General features: G+C 39.0%; 1 protein-coding gene across 3 annotated transcripts in view; it reads right to left on the reverse strand.

Moving 5' to 3' along the window:
* hdgfl2 (HDGF like 2) overlaps nucleotides 1-20,780 on the reverse strand; it is an 88,057-nt gene that overhangs the window by 15,427 nt on the left and 51,850 nt on the right. For all 3 annotated transcript variants that reach the window (XM_042056172.1, XM_042056171.1, XM_042056170.1), the window contains 2 exons: nucleotides 16,394-16,495; nucleotides 9,642-9,798 (listed from right to left, as the gene is read on the reverse strand). In XM_042056172.1, coding sequence (XP_041912106.1) covers nucleotides 9,642-9,798; nucleotides 16,394-16,495 — 259 coding nt within the window. The remainder of the gene's footprint in view (nucleotides 1-9,641; nucleotides 9,799-16,393; nucleotides 16,496-20,780) is intronic.

The raw sequence follows: 20,780 nt of genomic DNA on the forward strand, positions 1-20,780 counted from the left end.
TGGTTTATAGTTTATGTTGCCATAATCGATAGAGCATCGATACATAGTTCACTAAAAGATATTGAAAAGTCATGGATTTGTGGTTGACTGGGAAATCTTAACGTGGTGATTGAAAAGTAGTGGATTTATAGTTGACCGCGCGACGACGTTTGAACTGTCCAGTTCATTTTCAGCAACAGTTCAGTCAGACCAACGGGGGTGTTCAGCTCTCTGGTAAGCAAGCATTTATTTATCAAACGATAATGTTTTATTGTAAAAGTGTACTACATTAAATTCGGTCATGTTTACAGTCTATGTACATCGTACTGTCAGATTTACAAACTGATTCAAATGCTAGGCTAGCTAAATTTACTTGCTGTTGTCAAATTAATGTTTAGGCTAACTTACGTTATGGCAGTTCATCATAATGTTAGGTTAACGTTACTCGGCAGTCTGATTTATAATTAGGTCCTACCTTTGTTGTCAGTAAGTTACAGTTTATTATACTCATGATAATAAAATATGAAGTAGTGCTAGGCCTACCGGTAACGGTTAGCTTCTAGGCTGTCAAAATTATAGGCTGAAGATGTGCTGCTGGTTTACGTGGAGATTTAGCTAACATTTATGTAACTCCTGGTGATCATATTTTTGTGAGTTTAATAGGCTAACTTTAGCAATACTGATATAAGTCAACTTTAAGTCATATCTGACTAGACTGCTATCATTAACCGTTCATTGGGCAGCAAAAGTGTTCGGACGAACAGAGCTGCCCGAATGGCTGGTGCTGCTAGCAAACACTGCATGTTCAATGAGCTCACCCAGTTTGCGAAACTGAATTATTCTAACACCATCTTCAGCCTGGCATTTTGACAGCAAACTCAACAAACATATAGAATATATATTCTATGATTATTCTAAAGTTTCAATTATAAGTAGCCTTCAGTTGAACATATTTATCTAACACTGTCTATCTCTTTTTCTTCTGTTTCTGTTAGGTGCCACTTCACTCTGCTACTGGATGGTGGAGGGCTAACTGCGAACGGGTGGTCTATGAATGCTATACTGAATGGATGGCAGGGAAGCACAACACACGTGAATTTCTAAATGAAGAAGAGTTAATAAATGCACTTGATTTTCAAACTGATAAGTTGTCTGGTTATTTATGCACGATTGTGTAGCCTAAACCAGCCATACTAGGCCTAGTCAAATTTATCCTGGCTGTATATAAAGCAGGATGTGAATTTCCCAATATTTTTCCAGATTAAAAGTGGTTTACTGAGGTTTAACATCAATTGAAATACCATTGAAATCGCATTGATCTTTAGTTTGGTTGTAATTTCAACGTTGTTTCAATATTCATTTTAATTGACATACCATTGAAATTCCGTTGATCTGTAGTTGGAATTTCAACATTGCTTCAATATTAATAGAGGGTGCAAAATGTTATAGGATCAATGTTTAAGTGCGACGTTGACTCAATGATTTTAACATTGACAAAATAATGTTGATTTAACATAGATTCAATGAGTAATTGCTATCTGGGAACGGTGTCCACTAAGCATTGTTGTTTCGACCCTCTGCCCAACATAGCTTGGAGGTTGCAGTGGTAATCGTGATAATAGTGTCCGTAATGGATGTGGTACAGACAGTAGGGCTAGTAGAAATTGGGCTCTAAAGAACTACAAAGTCACCCGCAATATGATGCGAACTTCTGGGTACTGCAGATTACCCGCGATAGGAACTGTTTGACCAGAATACTTTATTATAGGCCTATATTGTAGTAATCTATTACTAAACCACAACATCTTAGGTGTTGGTATACATCTTAGGTGTTTTCCTGTTAATTTGTTATGTGGGTAATATGAAAAAAGGAAAGTAAACCTGCTTAAATATGTTCATCCAGTATTTACTGAAAGGTGTATAATTTGAGGTGCTTGCCATCCAGTGACAAATTAGATGGGTAAATTTACCCCCTTCATAAACTTTTGTTTTACTCAAAGATTTTTACATTTACAGGTGGACTTTATCTCTGACCACTTTCAAGCCATGGCCTTTTGAAATTTTGATATAAAAATCCAATGGTGTTGGCAATGGCTTTCTTAACCCTGATGCCTAGTTTGCCAGATTTAAAAAAGTTATGAGAGGAAATATTTTTACTTGGTGTGAAACACACACACATACCTGTTTTTATGTTTTTCATTTATTTTATAATTTGTATTAATATTTATTTTATCATTATTTTATTTATAAGCTAAGGTTGCTAGCACAGGTGTCTAAAACTAGATAAAAACACTTGCACTTTCTGTTTGCAGTTTTGTGTGATATTTGAAAAAAAGAACATTGCATTTCAGAAATAGCCGGCCCTCCAATCAGATGACGTTGGCAGAATTGGCCCCCAGCTCATTTGAGTTTGAGACCCCTGATTTACAGTATGCCTAGACACATTAGCGCTCCACGTGTAGAGACTGTGCAGAATACAATGTGTGAATGATGCTCAATGATTTGCCAATAGCCTATAATAGTCTTCTGCTGGGTTGCATGTACTGTATAGCCTACAGTTTTACTGTACATTTTTTCAGCCTTTATTGGTTAAATGACCATTTTTATTACGAAAATATTTCTTAACTTCAAAAACTCAGTGTCTAAAACTCTGTGTCATTCAGACTCAACCCTCTTGACGTTTGGTGATTAATTGACAGCTGTTTTGGGACACGTTAAACTTTCTTTATAATGCGCATAAAACGACTTGTTGTTTGGGACATTAAGCTACGTTAAGCTTTTTCACGTTAAGGATTGTATGTCCTTAATTTATTTATATATTTAGGCTACTTGCGCAAACCCTGGATACTTTTATTGCCACACAACAATATTGGTGGTATTTGTTACATTAGCTTCAAAAGGCACCGCTTCAGAAAGCTGCACTGCTTGTGAAAGAAGGGGGTGGGGGAGGGGAGCTTGCAGCCAAGTGTCGGAAAAATGCATAGCCTACAACACGCTAACGACGCTAAGATTCACCAACAGAGCTACGGCCAAGTGGGCAGATACGGATGCCTGCTCTTCAGGTCCATCGTCACAGAGGAACACTATAAAGCCTGGAGCAAAACCACCAACTGGGATGGAGCGAAGGGCAAGCGAGCACTGCCGCAAAATGTGAAAAACTTTGTGGTCTCAACACTACAACGAAAGTTCCCTGCTATGGGGAGGAGTGAACTGAAGGACTGCATCAATAAGATCAACGAATTCCTCCGCACAACACCCAGATCTTCCCAGGGATTCAACGTGCTTTAAATTTAGACTGTAGAATGTAGAATGTAGACTGTTCATTATTTCAATAAATACGTTTTCTCTGAAGCACTTTCCCGACTTTGTCTTTCTATAGGCTAAGCATATCATGGAGATAGAGTAGAAAACGGGATTTAACTAAACAAATGTAACTAGGCTAAGTAAACTGATTGTTTACTCTACAGTAGGCTATTGAAAGTAGGCTAATGAGCTCAATAGACACGTTAGCGCTTCCATTAGGAAACTTTCGTTGCAGACTTTCACAACTGATTGTTTAGCCTACAGTAGCCTACTGTAGGTCTACTCTACAGTAGCCTAGGCTATAGGTTATGTTCCCCCTCTCAGGCTGTACAGTAGGCCTATTGAAAGTAGACTAATGAGCTTAGACACATTAGCGCTTCCAGCCTAATGACTTTCACACATGAATGATTTACAGTAGACACATTAGCGCTCCACGCAGTGGCGTAACTAGGCCTAGTAGGTGCAGCAAGTGCAGTCGCACTTTGTGACCTCCGTCGCTACCCCCGCAATGCAATTGCTGGAAAATTCTATACCGGTCCTTTCTGACTACCTGCGTGCCTTTGACCAGGCCAAGGCTACAGCGCAGACACTCGCAAATAAATGGGGGTTCAGAGTACATTTGAAAATGTGAAGAGTGAAGCGTCACTTTGACGAACTATCGGAAGATAAACGCTTAACCGATGCAGAGAGATACTTCAAAGTGCAGGTATTTAATGCAACTCTGGACATCATAATCAGTCAGCTCTCCCAAAGATGTGCAAGCATGTGGGAAACTTGTTATGTGTTTGAGTCTTTACGTCCTATGATCCTTCAACTCGCAGGTGATGATGAACTGCTTGAAAAGGCAGTACGTTTGTCAGACCATTATAGCATGGACATTGCACCGACATTCCCAACACAACTCCTCTCATTTAGGTCTTGCTTTAAAGCAGAGATTTCACAGAAGTCATCTATTTTTCAACTTGCCAAAAGGCTGGTGGTAGATTATGACAGTGTAACATCCACATTCGGGTAAGTGTGTACTGCTCTCATGTTGTTTCTACATTGCCTATGACTGTGGCAACAGCTGAGCGATCTTTTTCCAAATGTTCAACAATTGTTGGTGTACAGGCTATAATCAATTAGCTAAATCATTTGTCCAGCTGTTTAAACATTTTTTCGTGTTACATTCAAACGCAAAAGGTGCTTTGATATATTTTGTTTAAACGTCGGCAAGCAGGCATGCTGCGGTTGCAATGAATGAGGATAATTGGTTTTATCTGCGGTGTTATTTTTTGCATTTTGAATATGACTCGCTCCAGCACGTCTACTTTTTTGCACGGTGCTTTCTTAAAGGAGCTGCACCATCTTACAACAATTGCATCTACATTTTCATATTAGAATGTTTTGTCAAGTGTAAGCTTAAACTACCGTGATCAAATTAAGTTTCCGTGCCCCCGCTGAAAGTCTCTTATGCTCTTATCGTTACACTATCAAATCTATAAGTAACCGTGACAAATAGGGTATAAGATATATAAACTCACGCTATTGTATTATCATATATGTTTGGTAATGGCTCAGCTTTCTCTGATTGTTCTACTGACTTGGAAACTGCATCATGGAAGCAGTAAGTCAAGTCGCATCAAAAATAGTAGTGGCAGAACTCCAAAGTGACACCTTGTGGTTGTTTGTGTTAACTGCCGTTTGTGCCATTTCTGCTGAGAAAATGGGGATCGTGATTCCTGAAGGAACCCGTCCAAACTTAACGGGGACCCACTGTACATCTTACACACTTCAGGCTGTTGCAGATAGCTCAGGGAAGAGACTGTATGACACTAGGTGGTACAGCCTGAGACATGTACAAAAAAAAAATGCTTTCTGCATTTTTGTTTTGCTTTTCCCTCCATTGTGCCGAACTCGTACCGAACCGTGATGTCCGAACCGAGGTATGAACCGAACCGTGACTTCTGTGTACCGTTACACCCCTAGTGGATATGGAATCATCTGCAATCGCATCAGGCCTGCCTCTAAGCTTGTATATATATATTCCTCAGAACTGAAAGACCTTAGGAAAAATATTTCTAACCCAATAGTCTTAAATATGATAAATGTATGGTATGAAATTAAGAGGTATTTATGCATCCCCAATAACTTGTCTTGTTATAGCCCCATCTGGGGCAATACAAGGTTTACACCAGGCTGACTGGATGCAGGTTTTAAAATATGGGCAGATAAAGGGATTAAGACTGTAGCAGATCTATTATTCATCCAATAAACTTATGTCTTTTGAGGAAGTGGTTCATACATTTGATATATCTAGAAAACATTTTTTTAAATTCTTACAAATAAGGAATTTCATTTTCATTTCTCAAAATAAATCTTTAGATATGCCATCTTTGTCAATATTAGAGAGGGAAGTGGTAAAAGATTGTTATAATAGAGGCTTAATTTCATCATTATATGGCATTATAGCGTCAGGGTCACAGGATTCCTCAGATAGCAAACTTGAAGCATGGAGGAAAGATTTAAAAGAGGACATCCATGTGAATGATTGGATGGAGGCGTATAAGGAAGCTCAAACACAGACAGTAAATGTCAGATTGAAATTATTACAATATAAATGGTTGATGCGAACTTACATAACTCCTACCACATTACACAAATATAATGACAATATCCCGGACACGTGTTAAATGTATCACATTTAAAGGCACTCTACACCATTGCATTTGGGAATGTGAACATATAATGAAATTTTGGAAGGATGTGAAGTGCATGATAGATAAAATCTTAAATACCAATATACCAATTTCTGCAAAAATATTTATATTACATTTATACCCTCTAAACATGCAACTGAAGAGTAAGGAATATGCATTAATAGACATGTGTCTATTACAAGCAAAGCGTCTTATTGCTTTACACTGGAAGAATATAAAAAGGCACCAAGTATAGGTAACTGGTTGAAAGAAATGGCAATAAATATGTCTATGGAAAAGGCAACTTATATTGTGAAAGGTAAATATAGGAGGTTTGAGGAAATCTGGAATCCATTCTTATCTTTTCTTGAAAATGGTGGAAATGACGTACCAATGGCTGAATGAGAAGCTGTGTCAAATCTAATATACGATGAGAAGCTTTTAGTTATTGTTACTTTTATTTATTTATTAACTATGTGTTTTTATTATTTTTATTATTAATGTCTTTGTCCTTTACATTTATGTTTTTCTTAAGTGTCAAACAAACATGTGTTGTATATATACATTGATTATGTTAAAACTCAATAAAAACATTGTTCAAAAAAAAAAAAAAAGGATGACCACAGCCCTGAGAGGACTGTCAAGCAAAGCCGATTCAAGAACTCTGGGGAACTTCACAAGGAGTGAACTGAGGCTGGAGTCAATGCATCAAGAGCCACCATGCGAAAATGGGGAAATGGGTTACACGTGTCACATTCCTAGTGTCAAGCCACTCCTGAACCAGAGACAAGGTTAGAAGGAGAAAAATAACTGGACCGTTGCTCAGTGGTCTACAGTCCTCTTTTCAGATGAAAATAAATTTCATTTGGATATCAAGGTCCCAAGAGTCTGGTGGAAGAGTGGAGAGGCACAGAATGCTATGTCATCTGCTGTGTTGGTCTACTGTGTTTTATCAAGTCCAGAGTCAATGCAGCCTTCTACCAGGAGATTTTAAAGCACTTCATGCATCCATCTGCTGACAAGCCTAATGGAGATGCCCATTTCCTTTTCTAGCAGGACTCGGCACCTGCCCACAGTGCCAAAACTGCTAGTTACTGGTTTGTTGACCATGGTATTACTGTGCTTGATTGGCCAGATAACTCACCTGACCTGAACTCCAATAAGAATCTATGGGGTATTGTAACGGGGTAATTCCGTGTCAAATTAGATAAAAGTTGTTGCTGCACCGTCTCAGATTTTGTTCAAATCTTGTCTATATCATCAATGGGTCTTAAAACCAAGGCCTGTGAAATATTTCTGTGAAAACTTCATTTCTTTTTCAGACCTTGAAATTCTTTCATTTTTACAGCATGCCAAAAATCATTTTTTTTTATTGTAAATGTTTATTTTGGTGTTCCCAAAACACCTGTAACTACATGCATTTATTCTGTGAATGGGACTTAGGACAATATTGGTACTTTACACACTAAATGTCCATATACTTAGCCATTTCCACATAGATTGTTATGTCCTACTAGCTACCCCACATACCACTTCAGTTGACTGAAAATAACACAAAAATACAAACATGCCTTGTCTTATCCTTTATATTGTCATGGCCTTTTGTTTGGGACTTCACATTTTGGGACAACATTAAAAAAGGATTATATTTCTAGAGAAAATACTTGATTGATTGCAGGTGTGTCACAATAAAGGAGTTTTGAGACCCTTAATATCACTTTTTTGCATGTTTTTTTCTGAAACTAGGGACATCTATAAAACCAATGAGACTGTGGTACAAACTTTTAACGATTGAATCGTACTGAGAACATGTTTGTCTTCCATTCTACAAAGTTTGGTGATGCTAGGAATAATAGATATAAATGTCCAAACATCTTGGAGGCCTTTTAGAGAATGTAAACAATCAAGGGCAAAAAGTCTATAAAAACAATAGAATTCAATACAAATATTTCACAGGTTTTAGTTATGGAACCTAAACATTGTGTAGACAAACTTTGAGGAAAATCAGAGTAGGTGTTGCAACCATTTTCCTGGATTTTGTCTGATTTGACACGGAATGACCCAAAGAGGAAAATGAAAAACATCAGACCCAACAATATAGACAACTTTAAGGCCATTATCAAAGCAACCTGGGCTTCTATTACACCTCAGCAGTGCCATAGGGTGATTGTATCCATACCTAGCAACATTGATGCAGTAATTTGTGCAAAAGGAGCCCGACCAAGTATTGAGTGCATAAATTAACTATTTCAAATTTGTCAGATTAGTTATTTTCTTTTCAAGAGCTCAAAATAACCTCTTTAGAGATATTACTATTTGAATTTCATGAGCTGTAAGCCATAATCATTCAGATTAAAACAAAACAATGCCTTCCAATATTTCACTTTATATATGTAATGAATCTAGAACAGGGGTCGGCAACCTTTTTTGCCTGGAGAGACACTTTTACCAAATTTAATATTTTTTTAGTTTCAGAAGAGCCACATAAAGACGGTTACAAGAAAAAGGTTGGATATTTAACGTATAGTTACTTTCATTCAGAGGCTTTTTAAATGCATGTCACCATTTAAGGGCAACTCCACGCAAAACTGTCATATCCATAACGCCAACTAAATACCATGGCATCGTGTTGGCTTTATGGATGTGACCGTTTTGCGCGGAATTGCCCTTAAACGTGAGCGCAGGTTTGTCTTTATATTTTTGTATATGTGAGAAAGATTTTTCACATGCAAGTGGAATCGAACAGGGTTAACACAGCAATAGGCTACTAACTCGTTGCAGTGTGCAATATATTCAGTTCAGGGCAGTTCATTTCGCGTTTTTCAGAATCAGTCTTCGGATGGAAACTTTCCCATTTCAGCCTTGTGTTCGCGCTCGCAAGCTGTGTTCGCTGACGTTTCCTTTTTGACATGTTCCTTATCTAGCCTACAGCAAGCGCACACATCAACAATAACAATTAAAGTGTTCTCGCTGACTGAAATGGAGGGAAATCTGTGATTTTGTTTGATATTGACATGGCAACTAACCACGAATGTAACAATATTGTGCAGCTACGGTTACGGTTTTTTGACTTGCACATATGGCAGAATTGGCCCCTAAGTGAATTTGGTGAATTTTACAACAGGCTGTTTATAAATGCAGAGAGATGCTGTACTCTGAAGGAGGGTCTTTATGGATTCCAGGTACAACTTGCAGCGTATGTAACAACCGAATTGTGCGTTACATTTTAACTTGGTTTAGGCTTGGTTACCGATTGATATCTGAATACAACTAATTTAAATATAAAGTCTGCATTGTTGTTACACATGAAAAGTTTTTATATGGGGGTGTTGTGGCACAAGTGGCTACAGCCTCCATATCACATTCGGGTCCAAGTGCCCCTGGGTTTGAGTCAGACCCAGGTTACTTCCCAATCCCACCCCATCTCTCTCTCCTACTTGCTTCCTGTCACTCTCTTCACTGTGTTATCTGATTTTAAGGCATAAAAGCCCCCAACAAATAGACATTTAAATAAAAACATTGGCATGAAACATGTAATGGACAAACAAGAAGAAACTGGAAAAAGAGAAAAGGTGACACCACAAGCAATGCCACAGCCTCCAGAGGGGTACAAAAGTGTCATAATTACACTGAATGAGTGTGAGCATAAGGTATGACAACTACTGTTCCAAGGAAAAATACCTTGAAGTTGAGGCTCTGTTCCACCATCGTCCTGGTTCTGGTTCTCCAGTTGAGTTTTGGCAATTGGTTCACCTTTACCTACAAACTGCAGTTTCAATTTGTTGTACACTTCACTTGCTTTTTCCATTATAGCAGTGCTGGCTTTGTATCGACGGATCTACGAGAGTTCAGGAAAAAAACAAAACAAATGAAAAACCACCCCACTGCTGAACACTAATATTACATTTGAAGAAAGGGAGCTGGAGCACACTGATTACTTGCAGTCTTATTTTAGTGCAAACAGACAGTGCAAACATTTTGACACAACTGTGTCTTCTTCAGAATCAATGATGACCAGAGATGAGACACCCAATATATTAAAAACAGATCATTGGAACAATTCCAGGATCTCAGCTGGATTGGCTAAGATGTAATTGGTCTCATCACTGTGTCGTTACAGTGGGCAGTGCTTCGACTTGGCCAGCTTCACTTGCGGTCCGCGCGTGGGATCACGTGACTTTAATTTGTATTTTTCCAGTGAGACGCTGCAACTAGGGCTGCAGCTATCGATTCTTTTTGTAATCGATTAATCTAGCACTTTATCGATCGAAACATTTTTTTTTTGCATTTTTAAACAACCAAAACAGATAATGCATAACGAAAATGACATGGCTGTAAAATGATCAAGCAATTGGCACAGAGGTATTTATTCTAACTCCAACATTAGGCTACAAAACTAAGCACATTTATTGCAATTTACCCATTTAGTGTTTTTAAGTGTCAGTGCCATCAATTAAATAATGTTCAAAATGCTCTCTGTAAAATTGCAGCCTCTTGTGCATGACTTAGCTGGGCGAACAAAGCTGCCCATACTATGTTGTGAAGTGCTGGGAGGGAGAAGAGGGAAAGCAATTTAATGTATAGCCTACAAGAAGTTTCATGCTGTAATCTAGACCTGACATCAACATAAATATCTGTTTTATGTAGATTTCTACACCTGCAGCATTTACCATTAGGCTATTAACAAACAATTTTACCATTAGGCTACTAAAAAATAGCCTACCATTAGGCTACTAACAAATCATTTTACCATTAGGCTACTAAAAAATCATTTCTGGGGTGAGCCTATTTGCTATGGTAACCTAGCAACCTGTGTGTGTTTGTGTGTGCACGCGTGCGGTGCGTGAGGAAAGATGAGGGTGCATGCATGTGTGTGAGGGGTTCTTTTTTAGGCATACTGTCTTGCAATTGAACGTGAATAAGTTTACTTACTTAAAAACATCAAAGCTAAACAAGCTATCATGATATCGCTACAAATACAGTATGTGATTAAAATCAGCCAACATCAATGTAGGCTATAGGCTACGTAGATAGATGATAGATAGGCTAGATAGATTGATAAATAGCCTAGCCTACTTTATTGACGCTTGGTGAAACAGCATGGAGTGGATATTTAGGTTCAGATGCTTGTTCTTTTCCTTTTTGAGTATGTAATGATCCCAAAACTTTACTTTTACTAGCCATTTATGGATATCTTGACTCCACCATCGCGCCAGCTAAATTCAGAATGTACGATTCACGCGCTAGTGGTGTGCTTCCTGAACAATGGTCCGTGTGGAACAATCAGATCCCTGCGCGTATAGTGCGCGTCATAGAAATTTAACGAGGCTTCGAGGCAGGGTTTTTGCCTCAAATAATTTTTGTAATCGAGTTATTCGAGTGACTCGATGAATCGTTTCAGCCCTAGCTGCAACAACCCAAACAACCGGTAGATGGCTCAAGTGAGCAGGGCGTCTCGTAAAAAGAAATGGAGCCTGGAAAACCCTACACAGAATTAACTACTGACTTTAGCAGACTGGTTTAGAAATAATTTAATAGCCAGAAATATGCCTGCCCTGCCCTAATAAAGAAATATTTGGTTAACTGCGAGTGAATCCTGTTTGCAGCCGTAGAAGAAACGCAGGACAAATTAAACATTCTGGTTTTCTCCGAGTGCAACGATGATAGACAGACATAATTTGGACAAAATATAGAGCATATTAACCTCCGTTGCTCAGCCAAATGCCTTCCTGTTACGTCCTGTTATCACGGAGTTAGCCTACAGGCGATAAACGATTTTTGATGAAGTTTACTTCATTAGCGGTTTATTTATTTTTTTGATTATTAAAGAGTGTTTTTCAGTTAAAGGTTTGACTTTGTGCTTATTCAGTAGAGCATTTAGTGCTCTCCCCAATCCCAGACGTTCACATTGCATGTTTGTTTGTAATGGATAAAAAAAACGTTTTTTGTGGCATTTTACGTTGCGATGTTTTGAAATACGTAGCCTATGCGCAACAGGAGCTTCCAATCGCGAGGGAACAATTTTGCATTAATAAAAGGGATGCAATAACGTCACCAATAACAACCAAAACTACTCATTGTTAACATGTAAATGAAATGTAACGTTTTATTGTGAATCAAATTAAAATGTTCTCCTCTTTGCAAATGTAGCCTAGGCATAGGCCTATGCTGACAGATTAATTTAATAATGTTGCAAAGGTAGGCTACTGCATCAATCCATAGGCCTATGTTTCATTAGGCTACTAGGCTATTTGTTTTGCCTTACTCTTTATTCATTTAGGCTAGGCCTTTTTATTCAGTTATTAATCATCTTCCGTCCTTCGCACTACTTGTGTAGTGCACGCATTCTCCGACCTTTCACCGGTCACTCATCATCGGAAGAGAGGTGTTTGGAATTCCCGCTTACAATCGTCAGCCAACCAAGGTGGTCACTTCATGCATGAGTAATGACGTCATCCATAGCCACAAAGACTCACTCCTAGTTTAGGAGTTGTCTGAAAGGCTTTGTGAATAACTTTTAAGAGAAAACTCCAAGCTAAAATCTTTAAGTGCGATTTAGGAGTAGCCTACTCCTAGTAGTAAGATAAAAGCCTTTGTGAATAGCCTACGGCCCCAGTTATTCATCATCTTCCGTCCTTGTGTAGCGCACGCATTCTGAGACCTGTCACCTGTCACTCATCATCATAAGGGAGGTGTTTGGAATCATGCCCGCGTTACAATCATCAGCCAATCAGCCAATCAAGGTGGTCACGCTTGCCCATTTACCCAAATGAATGGTTGAATATTACTGATGATCATTGTTATTTAAGAATATACAGTGTGCGTAGGGTACCAAAAACATCTTGCTCGTAAAAAAGCATCATAACGCACATTCTGGTCTGTTATTTACTGTAGGCTGCGCAAACCACAGGCCTTTATTTTGGGCATTCATTCATTCATTCAACCTTTATTTATTCTCGGAGGGTCATTGAGGGAAGCCCTCATTTTCAATGAAGCAGAGATTACAGAAGCGAAGCAAAGTGCTCCACAAACAAGACAACATTCGAGGCCTTCTGTTGAAGAATTTTATATAAAGCCTGCACTAACAGTAATCCTCCTGCCCCTGATAGGCCTACCATAGCTGTGGATAGTGTGGAACGTTCAAGTAATAACACAATCCAATGTGTGTCTCAATTGTAGTGTTTGTCAGACGAGACGAGAGGAAATATGTTCGTCAATGACCTTTTTTTTCATGACTAAGACGAGACGATGACGAGACGGCAGTAATGTCCTGAAACACTGACAAAGACCATCTTAAGATGCATTATTGTTGACAAAAAAAGACGAGACTAAAATGTTTTGCATGAAATAAAAACTAAGATAAAATCTTCCTTCATGTTCGTCTACAAAATGAGAAGACAGAATATCTAGCTGTTACGGTTTCAAAATATTTAGAATGAGTTCATACGCAACAGCTTTCCTGTAGGCTAGTCTACGTGCTGCTGCTGCAACCCTGTGGCTGCAACACGAAACTACATGGAACAAGAACACTGGAGATGTTCTTGAAGAACTCTGGCACACCCCCAGAGTTAGCAAGCTAACTACCTAAGCTTTATGCCACAATGCTACATACCCAGAAGTTGAAGCTTCTCGCATACAAATTAACATCCCCCAGAATGTCCATACGAAAATGTTCAGCATGTAATGTCAACTATTCATCTAGTTAGACTGATGATGCAAAGTTTGCTAGCAAGTAAGCTAATATGGAAAGTTCGCTAGCAAGTTAGCTATGGCTAAGATGGAGAGTCTGTTTGGGGAATGTGTTGTGTTTGGGCGTATATCGCCATCTAGCGAGGCGGAGTAAAACATTAATAGTTTGGCCTACGACAGTGTTTCTCAAACTATTTCAGTTTCAGGACCACTTAACTAACCCTAGCTAAAAAAAAAAAAAAAAAAAAAAAAAAGATTAGACCTACTTCAACAGTAGCCTATAATTAGTCTACACAATAGGCCTACTCACTGAACCACCTTGCTTATACGTTAGACCGGCACATCCGGGAACTTGACTCGTGACAAACGTTCCCGCCCCTTTCGGGGGGAAAACAAACAAACCCTCTCATTAACTCCAACGCAAATTAGGGTCAATAAACGTAATTCGTACAGAAATCGCAGGAGTAAATAATAACAAAAAATACCACAAATCAATATGACCACTCAATACATAACCACTTTGCCGGTCGTTGACCGTGAAAGATACCTACAAAAGCTTAATTCAATTAATATAAAAACATGTCCCTTCAGTCTCCCGAGTACGAAGTGGTGCAACAACCCCACTCAGTGACCAGAAGTGTCATACGGTCTTCTCTTCTTATGGCTTGTAGCCATAATTTTCTTCTGTCAGGATTTTTTTGAGGACATGGTAGGCAAAAGAAACTCAGGGAGGGGTTCTTAGCTGTGTGGTTGGTACATGTCTACCGGTTCACTCTGGCTTGTTCTGAGGGAATGTTTTCCCCTCAAAAGGGGCATGGCGCAAACAACGTGCTCTGTGTGACGCGGGTCCGGTTGTAAGTATTGTCTTTGCACTTTGCTTATTGTGTCAGAGGATTCATTCTGTATGATTTAAACTGGCATATCTTACAGACAGTGTTGCAGAACTGTTTGGATTTAACACTACAATTGTCCCCCGCTGACCACCTCACACATTTCTCTAGATTTTGCAACGAACTTACATGACACAATGCCATAAAATATGCCAATTTTAGGACACAGAATAATGTTTGTAATGATACCAGGTAGGCCTACGTTTAACAGTACCTAACAAGTGTAATAAGCTATTCATTGTCGAAGGTGCATGGTGAAGTGAAATTCTTACTTTGGAAAACAAACATTTGCCGATATCATCGCCGATCATCAGAATATTGCAACAGATTCTGTGTTCTGGACTGCAGGTAACTTGTTAAGCCAGTGGTTCTCAAACTTTTATTTCATTCCCCACTTTGATTAAGGGGCATGACTGATGATGGTGGAGATAACGTGTTATCCCGAGGCTTTTGCAAGTCAGCATCTTCAACGGTAGTCTATTAAAAATGTCAAAAATAAGTTTTCGATGTCCCAAACGGAGAGCCATACTTTATTGTTTTGAACGATCTCTATGCTACTCACAAAAATGTAGGCATGGGGACATGATGAAGTAGGCTATAAACTGTCTTGTGTTAAATTATTGTGATTACGAGCCAGTGGTTTTCAAACATTATGCATGACTCGGACATCTAACTAAATGCAACAGGCTCATATCGTCCTCGCATTCGCAAAATGAGCACCAGTGTTTTGTCAAATTGCAAATAGCCATTCGTTTTAACAATTTTTTTTATGATAGTAGCCTATACAAAAAGCACTTCATACTATCTTAATCTTGGAATATGGGATGGGAAGTGGCGCGTCTGCAGTCAGCCAAATATGAATGTAATTCTGCGGCATAAAGCAGATGTATTTGTTTATTGTACAGAAAAATAAAAATGACATGTCAAGCAGTCAATTGACTACATTGCAGTCAAGAAGTAGGGCAAATTAAGACACTGTTTTGATTTGCGTAGTTGCGTTACCCCCAACACTGACAATAACATAGACAGCAAATTAAGATATTTTTTCGTTTTGTGGAGCGGCACCGGTAGGCTATCAAAAGCAGATTTCGATTTTCGCTACCACCGTGTAGTCAAGCCTTAAGCCATACCCAAGTAGCCTTAATCGAGGGTAGGCTGGGATTCCTCTCGGTAACAATTACGTTTAAAGGTAGCCTAGCCTCCTTTTTCAGAAGGGGCGGCAGTCAGGCTACTGACAGAGCGATGTACAGTGGCAGAGTGGCTGAAAGTGGTACTAAAGCTTCACGCAGCTTCACGCCTCGTAACGCGCGACTGAAGTGGCCATTTGAAAGCGATGCCCACTGTAGGTCACACCACCCCAGTGTTTCCCACAGAATTTGATTGAATTTGTGGCGGTAGCATGACTTGGACAACAGTGTGTGTGTGTGTGTGTGTGTGTGTGTACGGCGCAAAGCAGCAGTGCTGCGCAATGTTTTGAGCAGAACTTTTGTCGGACACCCCGTTTCTATTTTAATTCTGTCGCTTGCGTTGCTTTGCCATTTTGAATGAGAAATATGACTCAATAGAAGGGCATATTTAATGGATTCAATGTGGACAGAGCATTCAATGCTACACAAGTCACTCGCACGGATACAGTGAGGATTCCCTTTTAGGGGCTTGAATTTTGTGCGGGCGGTTATGGGTAGCCAGTGGAGCTCAGTGAAATAACAGTGGAGTAACGTGTACCCTTTTCTGTTGATTCAACACCAGACACATTGAGAATAATGAATCATCTGTCTAGATCTTCAACTCAACTGCATTGTGTTGTCTGCAGTATTACATTACAGAATTTATCTCTTCACTTTTTCTTCTTACCTTCTTGAGAGTAGTGATGACATCAGAGTTTTTCTGTAGGATGGCACTAGTGACCTGTACTGATTCAAGATCGGTCAGTGCTTGTAGACAACGTTTTATGTCCTGTCATAAAACACAAGACAGTTCACATGTTAAATGCATCCCGAACCACCTCTATGCACCTACTTGAATAAAATGATTAATACCCCTGGAAAATATTAATTTAATGTTGATTTTCTCTTTATCAATATGTTTGTTCTGATTGAAAATGAATGACACTGCCAAATGCCAAAAGGTTGGAAGACAATGTGGTAACATGGAATCACAAAAGAAAGAGTTTTCATTTTTTTTTTTTTATGAAAAATGGTTTGTCCAAAATTATTCATACCCTTTTTAAATAATTAATGGAAACATCTTTATTTGCCATCACAGCTCTCAAAATGTTTCTTATAATACCTACCAAGCCTCTCCATGTCTCCACAATGATTCTAGATTGCATCTTTTCAGCAGCAATTCAGGTTTTTAGGCAGGAACAATTATTTGCCATCACTCTGGCCTTGTGCTCACTTTATTAAGGATTAAGGTCTGGACTCTTGCTGGGCCACTCTAAAATGTTGATATTGTTCTCTGTTAATCATTTCTTGCCTTGTTTGGCTGTATGTTTTGGATCATTGTGTGGTTTAATGGTCCAATGCGGCCTATTGGGGCAGGTATCTCGGCACACTACCTGATCTTTTACTCCAGAATCTTAATGAAGCCCCTTGTTTTAGTGTTACCATTTACTTTGAGAAGGTAACCAGGTCCCACCGGTTGAAAAACATCCCAATAGAATAATTTTCTCATCCCCAACACTTGAATTGGACATCGTCACTGGGATTTAATGCTTCTTTTTTATGCCAATCTCAGGCCATGTCCCTGGGTCAAAAATAAATCCAGCGAAAGCTAAATTCTTTGTCCAGGTGTGTCCTTATAAAGGTTAAGCGGAGTTGTGCATGTTTGGAGAGGAGTTATCCATGATCAGCATCCACGATGACCAAGTGGTCCATTTTGGGATGGGGTGAAAATTTCAACCACCAAAACACCATACCCACAGTGGACAATAGCTATAGAAATGTATTAGTTTTGGGTGTTTTTCAGACAATGGGGCCTGGCAACATTGTTAAACTGAATGGCATCATGAGAAAAAGGACTGCTGTATTTTCCAGACTATAAGTCTCACTTTTTTTCCATAGTTTGGCTGGTTCTCCGACTTATAGTCAGGTGCGACTTATATATGAAAAAATATATAATTGAACATGTTTTTAAATGTTAATTCATATTAACTGACATGAACCCTACATGAAACATTCTACAGTCGCGAGAGAGTGCTCTCAAATGCACAAGTTCTGTGCGCTTTCAGTCAGAGATTAGTGCTTGCACTATACCTGAAACACACGTGCATAGCTAAATCCTCAAATTATGGCCGGGATTCTATTTATAGCCGGGCCTCAGATTCGGACAAATAAAGGCCAGTATTCGATTTAACTCATAAAAGAGCCCTTCTTAATATTTTATATTGTTAGTTGGTTTAATATTGTTGCCAATGAAAAGTCATTGTCCTACACCATGAGTCTCCAACACGTCGCTCTCAAGCTAGTCGCTTGCCGCCCTCTTCTGAGCTTGCCAGAGGCTGAAGCAGTAACCTAGCCTACATTTAAACACGATTGTTGCTGCCAGGCATCAGCCTACGAATTATATAAAAAAAGTAAATCATGCATAATTAAAAAAATAACTCAGTTTAGGCTATGTCTGACCTCTTTGGCTATACGGAATAAGGTTTCCATTACAGCACAGAACACGTTTCATGAATGGATGAAAGCGGATGCCTTATCTCGCAATAAGCGGATGGAAATCCTGACACTCTTTAAATTACAGGAAACTTACTAGTGAACCATCTAATACCCCACAGATTTCAGTGATCATCAGTACCGATATTTAGCAATATAATCAAACGGTCCAAATGTAAATTAAATCCCAAATTGAACTTCTTCTGCTTTTGATAGCCTACTGGTATGCCGCTCCAAATGAAAAGTAGGCCTATTTCTCAGAATAAAACGCACCACGTAAGAAATAAAGGCCTAGCTGCCTCGAATACAAGTGCTGTGCTTTGCGCAGCCTAAATAAAAGACGCAGCCATAATTTGAGGATTTACAATAGTCTGTCTCCTAAAAATACCTCACCCGTTACAGACATGCTAAACATTTGAAAACAAAACTCACAGCCATATATTTGATCACTGTTTTGCTACAAATGATCTTTCACGTAATGAATGCGCACACTATAGTGAAAGAAGGCCTACTATGCGCTCCGTGTCTGTCTGTTCACATCCGCTGTCTGTTCACATCGATTATAACGTTCCTCAAATGGAGAACACATCCATGTTCTCTCGTGTTATAGGCTGTCATGCTTCTGTGTTGCGAATTTCCTGACGGTTCCTGATCGCTAAACATTTGTTTTCACCCAAAATGCTTGATTGCATTGCATTCTCCACATTTTAGCCAAATTGTGGTGTACCACATTGCATTTTCCTTCAGTGAATCTTTTGTACCCTAAATTGCTTTACAATTACCTTCCGGCCCTACTGTTGGCTGCCTTCACTCCTTCATCTCCATTAAAGGGACACCAGGCAAGCCTGAGTGCTTTGTTTCTACGAAGCTCCCCTAGCGTCTGTACGTGTGCAAGCCCTCGCTCGGTCTGAAGCTCTTTTCCTTTTCTTTGCATCTTCAGGATGTAATGTGATGTGATCAGGATGTAAACTGATCCTGCTTCTCGCGATGTCTGAGACTTTGTGAGACTGAAGGTCGCGGGTAGGATACACCAAACTTGCAAGCGGGATATTCTTCCTACAGGCAGTAGGGGGTGGGCGAGAGAGTCTTCATTCGCCCTGTAATGAGTCATTTAACCATATACCGACTTACGAAGATAATTAATTAACACGAAAACGTTGCCTGGTGTCCCTGTAACATTAATCTTTTTGGCCTCAATAGTCCAGTTACATAGTCTCTGTCTGTTTTTGGTTTTGGATTTTGGGAAATACATTTCTAAACAGTGCAACTTATAGTCCAGTGCGACTTATACATGTTTTTTTCCTGTTCATGATGCATTTTTTGACTGATGCTGACGATTTTGACCAATACTCCGGAGTGACTTATAGTCCGGAAAATACGCTACATCAAGATTCTTCAAGACACTGAGCAGGGAACCTTGGGCTCATAGGCAGCATTGGACCTTTAAGAAAGACAATGATCTGAAACATCCAGCCAAAGTGGGAAATAAATGGTGAACAAGAAACAATCGAGTCGAGACATCAATCCATACAAAAGTGAGAACATGGCCAGAGTGATGGCAAATAATTGTTCCTGTCTCAAAATCCAAAATTGCTGCTAAAAAGGTGTGGTCTAGAATCATTGTGTAGACATGGAGAGGCTTGGTAGGCATTATAAGAACCATTTTGAGAGCTGTGATGGCAAATAAAGATGTTTCCATGGATAATTTAAAAAGGGTATGAATAATTTTGGACACGCCATTTTTCATAAAAATGTTAAAAAGATAAAAATGCTTCTTTTTTGATTCCATGTTTCTACCTCATTGTCTTACAACATTTTGGCATGTGGCAGTATCATTTTCAGTCAGAACAAACATATTGGTCAAGAGAAAATCAACATTAAATCATTATTTGCCAGGGGTAAGAATAATTTTGCTCTTAACTGTATTGTTACTTTCTCTAATACTCTAGGTTGTTTACCATGATATCATTTCAGTATCATAATACTTAGGTATGGTATAGATGTCATAATTTTGGTTTTGTGCAAACACTAATGTCTACTGAAAACAAACTGACATTGGTCTTACGTGCTTCAACAATCAGCCAATCAGGACTTTGGATTAGGGCACAGCTCTATTTCATGATAGTCTGGCTGACATCAAACCAATGTTCAATAGAGTACTGAAGTCATGACGCAGCTATGTCAAAGCAGCAATTTCACTGGATCTAAACAAATCAATCTAAGCATAGTGGTGACCATAGGGGTGGCTTTCTTAATCTATTTAAATAATTCTACAACATTTCTAAGTTGGTAAGTATATTCTTTTACACTAGGAATTGCATACTACAACATATATGCATACCAACACAATGAAATTTGTGACTACAGAGTTTTGTTTTAGCATGGGTTTCCTCCGTAAGAGACCTGCATATAACTTCACAACAAGTGGTTAGAAATCTGAAACTCACAGACGTGTCAGGGCTTTATTTTTGAAAAAACGTCACTCTTAACAGCCGTTGCATTTGATAAGACATGAAATATACACTGGGATTTTGTTTCTTACTATTACATCTGACAGGGAATCCGTGTTATGTGGCTAAGAC

This window comes from Alosa sapidissima, chromosome 12, assembly GCF_018492685.1.
Source record: "Alosa sapidissima isolate fAloSap1 chromosome 12, fAloSap1.pri, whole genome shotgun sequence".
Lineage (NCBI taxonomy): Eukaryota > Metazoa > Chordata > Actinopteri > Clupeiformes > Clupeidae > Alosa > Alosa sapidissima.